This window comes from Notolepis coatsorum (genome assembly GCF_963971535.1).
Source record: "Notolepis coatsorum genome assembly, contig: SCAFFOLD_320, whole genome shotgun sequence".
In the NCBI taxonomy this organism is placed as follows: domain Eukaryota; kingdom Metazoa; phylum Chordata; class Actinopteri; order Aulopiformes; family Paralepididae; genus Notolepis; species Notolepis coatsorum.
In genome coordinates this window covers 194,106-202,577 of record NW_028171621.1, presented here as the reverse complement: position 1 = coordinate 202,577, position 8,472 = coordinate 194,106, and the positions used below count along the sequence as shown (strand labels likewise).

Sequence of the window (8,472 nt, the reverse complement as noted above, 5' to 3'; positions counted from 1 at the left end):
TTCCAACCAGGTGCCCCACATTAACCAACCGCCAACTGTGTATTTAAAAGATCTGCAACTATTTCATACTCTGTTGTAGAGAGAATGACAAGCGAACAATACCTGCTGTATATTTCATATAAGCAATGATATTCCAGCAGTTTGACCACAACATCCCTGAAAATATTAGCAAACAGAAAAGTCATTGAAGAATACCTCAAGTAGGATAGCCTTCAACCTCATCCCCACGGCGCCACCCTTGGACTGGAAGAGGGCCAACAGCTTGGGAGTGTATTCATCCAGCTTGGACATGAACTGTGATTCAAGGTGCACCATTGTGATTCTTTGAAACTCATCCTGGAGCTGAAAGACAAAAAGGAACATTGAAGCCTCAAATGGTACAAGTACATTTCTAAAAACTGTATAACCATGAAATAAATAAAAACACAAAATCCATCCTCCTCACCATCACTGGCCTCTGGTAGGCCTACATCAGAATGGTCAACAGTCTGATTATGGTGACTCGCAAACACGTCTTGCTTAAAATCACTCAAAGAATAGCCTATATGGCTTCTGTTTTTGTGTTTGAGAAATGTATTGTATATATTTGTGCAAAAGTCACAACCTTTAAATACACAAGACAGTTTCGTGCCTCTTCAGATGCCTTCCAATATGCTGAAAGTAGTCCTTCACTGTAGGACAATGGCGACTGCAAACTAAACACTTAAAATTAATAATTCCTGGCCTTGAACTTTCTCCTGCTGCATGGTATCTGGATAAATGTGTGCGAAGGGCACCCTGTGTTTTGAATGTGCAAGGACAACCGTCATGTAGACATGGCTGGGGTTGTGCACTACCGAATGTTGCGTGTTGTAGTCTGTAATGCTTCAGTAGATTCCTCCTTGTAGTAGACAATGATTTGCAGATCTTACAGTTCCACCTCATAGTCCAAGCCTAAGATAAGGAAAAAAGTTATTCATTTACATACCCAAGTAAATGGAAGATTGTGCCACTTCTACAAGAAATATTCACAAAAAGAAAATAGGGAAATTACACCGTGTTGTGGCTGATAACGTTACAGCTTAGCTAGCACGATAGCTAGTTAGCAAGAACTGGTTGGCTAATATAGGCTAGCTAGCTAGCATGCGAGCCGACAGCATGGTGCCTGGCTGTTGCCACGTTTTAATCTTAACAGGTGGGTTACCGTGTCGGACCCGTGCACTGAACACACACACAAGTCGCGGCACTTTGCGAGCGTCTAGAGGCTCTGGTTGCATTTTTCGCCCAACATATAAATACTGTTCGAAAGATCTATTTTTTGCCGTTCTAATGCAACCTCACTCTACCAATTCCGTGCCTCGGTTCTCGTGTTACATGACTGTCAGCCGAGCGTCTTTTTAGCAAGAACTGGTTGGCTAGTATAGGCTAGCTAGCTAGCATGCGAGCCGACAGCATGGTGCCTGGCTGTTGCCACGTTTTAATCTTAACAGGTGGGTTACCGTGTCGGGCCCGCGCACTGAACACACATACAAGTCGCGGCACTTTGCGAGCGTCTAGAGGTTCTGGTTGCATTTTTCGCCCAACATATAAATACTGTTCGAAAGATCTATTTTTTGCCGTTCTAATGCAACCTCACTCTACCAATTCCGTGCCTCGGTTCTCGAGTTACATGACTGTCAGGCGAGCGTCTTTTTAGCAAGAACTGGTTGGCTAGTATAGGCTAGCTATAGCAAGCATGCAAGCCATGTAGACGCATTAGCGAACCAAGATAAGATAGTGAAGGGGGAGTCGGAATTGCATGCACTCTCCTACAACAGTCGGAAAAAAATTCTCCTGAAATGTAAAACTTAATGGGCTACTTTTAGCAGCATGTTACATGAATAAAAACAGTGGTACTGCATTAACTTGAGAACAGGCAACAGATTAAATGTACTCGTAATTATTACTCACCTGGGTCCGTGTGCATGTACCACACTCGCTGTCTTTGGATATAATGGCAATAGCATGATCCTTGCATGTGATTGGCCGCATCATCCACGTGGTGTCAAAATAAGGTCTCATTAGTTGGGCGAAAGTGCCAGGTGATTAAAACCAAAGACCTCCTAATGAGTAAAATCTATCAATTTTCTGCATCTCTGACATTGCTGATAAAATATAATTAAAATCGACTCAATGTATCACAGCTAATTTTATTCAACAAAAATTGTGTAAAATGCAATTAATAAATTGTTCAAATTCGTTGAATTCAGCCCAATTTTATTGCATACGGCAGTCTTTTTTATTATGTATAAGTTACTAATAATTATTTAATAAATATGAATTAACCCCAATCCCAGTTTTGAGTGTAGAGAGAACCAAATATGTAAATCCCTTTTTGTTAAATTATGATTTGCTGCATACCGTAATTCCTCTAATAGTGACCCGGGCTTGTATTTGCTTAAACTGTAGCGGGTACCAGGCTTTTATTAGGAGGAGGCATGTATAAGAGAGAGGCCTATATTTCTAATTTTCAAACTGATCATAATGAATAAATCAACATTTTGTGTCAGTTTGAACCCAGTAAAATGTACTGGGTTCATTTATTGAAACCAAGTACTGTATGAAATAGTAAACAGTGCAATTACAGGTGGTCACTGGTCATTTCAACATTTTCAAAGTGAAATCAAGTAACTTTACCTTAGCAGCTCAGTATGCAGCTCAGTATATTAGTAACCCGGCTTGTATTAGGTCGGCTTATAATTGCTTAGCTCAAGAGCGCACCCGGCCATTAATAGATACCCGGTTTGTAATTGAATACCGGTCACTATTAGAGGAATTACGGTATATAAGTTATAAAACCAAATCCTATGTCATACCATAGAATTGTATCATTATTTTGCATCGTGTTGAATCGCATCGTATCGCCCTGAATCGCATTATGTTGAATCAAATCGTATCGAACTATCAACAGGGGTGAATCGCATCGCATCGCCCGGTGCTTCAAATGTATCGTATCGTTGGCAACCAGGGCACGAAATTGGAGCCCGCCACCCACCATTGGCGGGCAGATTATTTTGAAAATCCTGTGTGGGTCTCATTTCCGCCCCAAGCGCAGCTCCAGTCATAATATCGATGGCTCCGGCAGTTAGCAACGTTCGGTTCATATGATACTCTTTGAAAACCCGTGGCAACGAGTCATATCCGCCCCAGTCCGTGCTTCTGCTCGCATCAACACAGAGGCTCCTATTGCCTCGGGCAGTCTGCTCTAGTCTAGTGTGGACCTCCGTGAGCTAACGTTACTGTTTAAACAATGACCCAGTCAACTATTCACTTTTAGTTTAATACATGAGGCATTGTCTAACGGTATCTAGCTGGCTAGCTACTGATAGCTGCTGATATCAACAAATTCTCCAGCAATAGTCGAGTGCATGATACCTCTGTTCGCTCGGTAGGCAACGTTAGCTCACGTTAGCTCTATATGTCCCAGTAAACTAAATAGTTCACTGAGGCGTTGTCTTAACGTTATCTAGCCGGCTAGCAGTAGCTACAGATAGCTCCTGATATCAATGTCTTATAACATTGATTCGATGTGTATTCCCAGCCCAGCACACACACATACCACATTATTCTGCGAAGCAGCCCAGCCCAGCACACACATTATTCTCATATTGCTGAAATGCTGACACAGTTTTTTTACTTTGTGACATTGGTCGATTGTTCGATTGAAGCTCATTGCCATCATTCTCTCGCTAAACAACTTGTACACCTCTTTGTTTTTGTGAGTGGCCACAAGCAGCTGTTTAATTAACTCGTCTGACCATATTTCTATCAGGGCTTTTACCTCCTCATTCGCCCACGTCTGTCCATGAGACATGTTCCACGCGTGCTTGTTTTGCAGTGCGCGCCGTGGTGTTTGTTTTGTTTCCTTCTACTCAAGATGCAGTTTATCGGGTCACTTCCTATATTTGGTCTTGCGTTTGGTCCGATGAGCATTCACACCACAAAAGTACGCACCAGGGTTCACTTGGAAGCGAACTGAGACCTAAGTTTTCAGGCGGACCAGAGTTAGCTTTTTTGGTCCGCACCAGAGTTTGAATGAGCTTTCACACCAGCCCAAACCAAGCGGACAATCCGAGGAAACGAACTCTGGTGCGTTTAAAGCGGACCAAACGGCTCTGGTGTGAATGCGACCATAGGCCAACACACATATGACACTTGTGAATGTAACATATCAACGGCACTGTAAATTTGTTTAACTACTCGGTGTATATATCGAGTATAAATGAAGATTGAATGAACATAATGTCAGTAGTACAGATTTGAAACGCACACGTTCACACACGACCCCCAAAAATATAAAAGATGAACTGAAACCTAAGGCTCTGTTTTCTAGGACCTCCACTAAGTAAGGGATAATGTATAGCTACGAGGTCATTGTCGCAAAATAATTTACCGACACAGAGTTTAAAATACCAAGGCGCAGCGCAGAGGTGTTTTAAACGTCAGTGAAGGTAAATTATTTTGTGACAATGATCGAGTATAGCTATACATTATCCCGCTTATTACATGGCTAACTTACTAACAATATACCGAATTCATTTTACATCGACAAGACGAGATCAAATGCAGACGCAGTTCTGTTCTGGCTCCGCTGTCATCATCAGACACTCCGCTGTCAGTGCAGCCAGCAGGTGTGTCTGATTGGCTGCACTGATGCAGTGTGTCAGTGGCCTTGATTGCGAACAGCTGCGCACAGCGGTCATTATTGTTCCACAGAGGTCCGTTATCGAGTAATATCGGACCTCTGACGAGCGCTGACGAGCGCTATTGACCAATCACAAGCAAGCATTTCGGCGAATGTGAAAACGCCATGTAATAACGACTACTAACGACCTCTTTCCTATGTTTTGTTGAAGCTTGACTGTGGCTTTAAAAACATTGAAGCCTTTCAACTGTGAAGACGCAGATCAGTTAGTGGTAAGAAACAAAAAAAAAGATTGCTTCTATAAGTATACACTACTCTTCCATATGGTGTACTGTACTCATGGACGTGTTTGTCATGTTGCAGAGTGAAGCCAAAGTGAAGTATAACGCTGCCATCAGCTGGTGTCTGGAGCTCATAGCAGACTACAGGATCCGTATTGGTGAGCACTGCCTTCCTACAGAGGGACTCCATACACCATTATTTAATTTTTAATTAATTCATGGGTGTGTGTATATATATATATATATATGGGATATTATGCTGTATTATACAACCTATAGTTTAATTTAATTTCAAACCTTTATTTAAACTCAAACTGAGCATTATTAAATTAAAACATGTACAACTTGATTGACAAAAGGTTGGGGAGAATCTGAACCTTTTTTAAGGGCTGTTGGCTGAGCTAGAGGGGCATCATGGCAAATGCAGATTTACCCTGTTCAGAGCAAATGGTGTTATTGGGGCCGTAGTGTCAGTTTGGATAACATGCTCATGGTGGACGTGGCTGATTATTGTGGCGGACCGTTGAAAATTAGGTTGAGGAAAGCTTGGAGTAACATATTGGTGTTTTGTATCAACTTTGCAGGATGCGGCTCGTTCACCGGCTCCTTCATCCAATACTTTGCCGGCGACATCAGTAAGTTCAAAATAGTAGAATTCTAACCAGTATCGTTATTTTCCCAACCTCCGCGAGAGCTCCTCCTGACCACCATGACACCTTATACTCTCTCCACCTCCTCTCCTCCAGGCTATCCCGTGAGGAGGATGTACCCCCGGGGCACCTCCGAGGAGCACGCCTTCCCCTGCAAGCTGATGATGGAGGACCAGCTTGAGCTCCAGGAGAGGGAGAGCGTCCGCGTCAAGTTCAGCCCCATCAAGTTTCTGCCCGACCCCGAGGAGCACGCCTTCCCCTGCAAGCTGATGATGGAGGACCAGCTTGAGCTCCAGGAGAGGGAGAGCGTCCGCGTCAAGTTCAGCCCCATCAAGTTTCTGCCCGACCGCACGCACGCCGTCCGCACACGCTTCAACGAGAAGCTGGTGCAGCACATCGTCAGGCGGCGCATGGTGGAGACTCACCTCCTGGTATGAACGACACGGATGCTCTCGACTGCTACCCAATACTATATAGCGCTCCACATGGCACACGTGTTCCACATAGACGGTCACTGGACAGAAATGATGATCTAATCCAGTTTTCACAATTTGAGAAGCATCTATCTGTGGGCCAGAAATGCAGAGGAACATTGCTTTGATTTGTGATATGATGCACGGATTGTATTTACTGTTGGATCATTGGTGTTGGGGAAATCATGGATATTCAGTTTTGAGCCTGGTAGCAGCCTGATATCTGATCTCATTGTTATTGACACATCCCTAGCTATTTGCACATGCTGGCATGGACTCTGCACAGACTGTTGCAAAGAATACATTTGTGATATGACACATGCCCTCTAGTGGTAGCTCTTAGAAATGCATGTGCCACACTAAAACAAATGGTAAATGAACTGCATTTTATATAGCGTTTTTATCCAAAGTGCTTTTGGCCAGGTCTTGCTCGAAAAAGAGATATTTGATCTCAAGCGACTACCTGGTAAAATAAAATAAAAGTGTCTTGCTCAAGGACACTTTGACGCGCTGCCGGGAGGAGCCAGAATCAAACCTTCTGATTACCAGATGACTGCTCTACCTCCTGAGCCACTGTTAGACATCCCATGATTGGCGGAAGTAAAGGGATGCACGATTAATAAAAAAGAAAAAAACAAGTCATAGACCTATGCAATCTCATTTCTAAATTATGACTATAAAAAATAATAATTACTTCGAAAATATTTTTTTACTTTTTACTTAACTTTTTTAAATGATGACAAAAAATAAGAATCGTGAGAGAATCGTGATCTCAATTCTTAAGAGAAAAAAAAATCATGATTCACATTTTAGCAAGAATCATGCAGCCCTAGCATCAATCGTAAGAAATCATAATAGGTTATGAAGGTATGCATCTTTTGCCTCCTACCTACTAGCCTCCCAGGTTGAGAACGACTCCTCGCTTTAGACCGTGCTTTTTACTAAAGACCTTGTCCTTCAGACTAGCTGTAGGGCAGTGCTGTCTCTAGTTACTATATTCACAAACTGTCCTCAGTTATAGGGATCTTCTTCTCCCTCCTTTCCTCTCGCTCTATTCTTGTCTCTGTCTCTCTCTCTCTCTCTCAGGCTGTGATCAGCGGTCAGCAGCAGTCCAGGTGGCTGCGCTCCTTCCTCCAGGCCAGCTGCAGGATGGTGAACGTGTACCTGGAGGACAACGGCCAGCTGGACCAGGTCTACTACTACCTGCAGGAGCTGTACAACACGGCGCCCGCCACCGCGCCCTCCCTGGCCACGGTGGACCACATCCGCTTCGTCCTGGAGGTGCTGCTGCCCGAGGTGAGCTCTATGGTTTTTTAATAAGCGTATTTTTTTTCTCTTGAAATCGCCGTCGGTTGTGTGATAGTAAAGGGTTAACCTTCTGTCGTGTGACAGTGAAAGGGTTAACCGACGTATTTTTTTTTATTGAAATCGCCGTCTGTTGTGTGATAGTAAAGGGTTAACCTTCTGTCGTGTGACAGTGAAAGGGTTAACCGGCTGTTGTGTGGCAGTGAAAGGGTTAACCGTTTTGGTAGTGCGACAGTGAAAGGGTTAACGACCGATGGAGAGAGAACCGTTGCTTACAGTACATGCCGTCATTACTCTCGTCAGTGTGGTGAGAGTTGCTCGTTGTCTTGCAGGCCGTTATCTACGCCATAGCTGGAGTGGACGCGTTGTCCATAAAAAAGGCAGAGGAAAAGTACCTGAAAGGTCCGCCTATAAGCAAAAGGTAAGTTCGTTCTGAGTGGACCTCTCTTCTGCTGAGTGATGTTGATTGTAGGTCTTATTTAGGGTGTGTCCTATTCAGCTCATTGAGTCTCCTAGATGTTAAATGAACCCTGTGTTCCAGAATATTGATGTTGGATTTGTGTTTTATTGCAGAGAAAGAAGAGATTTTGAGAGTAAGTACACGATTTATTTACTATTTGAAGTTACACTATTTTTACTTTTATCATGATTGTGGTGATGATCATTATGCTTATTACTGTTCTGTATTATTATTGCCATTGTTCAGGCACTTCAAAATGGTAGGGCCAAGAATTTGGCTTTGGGGGGGGGGGGGGGGGGGGGGGGGCTTCATGGGAGAATCATTCAAAATAGAGTACTTGATCTAACAAGCCAGTATGGTATTTCTTGACCAGTATCGGCACATTCTAAATGTGGAATTCTATCACTCTGACTCTACATGAAGGCTATTCCAAAACATGACATTATGATGATGGTTATTTGTTTATTAATTATGGACGTAATAAATAATTTTTTTTTGATGGATCATGATAACAATTTGCTTGCTGTCAAATGTCAGTATAAAACTCTGCACTCAAAATAGTCTTCCTTCTACTTACTTGTAATGCTTAGTTCACTTTGCAGGCTTTGTTTTTTACAATATAAAATATATAAACCAATCA

The 8,472-nt window shown here is 42.9% G+C and overlaps 1 protein-coding gene across 1 annotated transcript; it reads left to right on the top strand.

Moving 5' to 3' along the window:
- Nucleotides 1–5,002: 5,002 nt before the first annotated feature.
- LOC311248223 (PWWP domain-containing DNA repair factor 3B-like) lies at nucleotides 5,003–7,989 on the top strand (the record flags this gene model as incomplete). The annotated part of the gene is made up of 5 exons (XM_084339146.1): nucleotides 5,003–5,102; nucleotides 5,529–5,579; nucleotides 5,691–6,025; nucleotides 7,154–7,363; nucleotides 7,705–7,989. The coding sequence occupies 5 exons, from the start codon at nucleotides 5,003–5,005 to the stop codon at nucleotides 7,795–7,797; spliced, it is 789 nt and encodes a 262-aa protein (XP_084195272.1). The 3' UTR covers nucleotides 7,798–7,989.
- Between the last annotated feature and the right edge of the window lie 483 nt (nucleotides 7,990–8,472).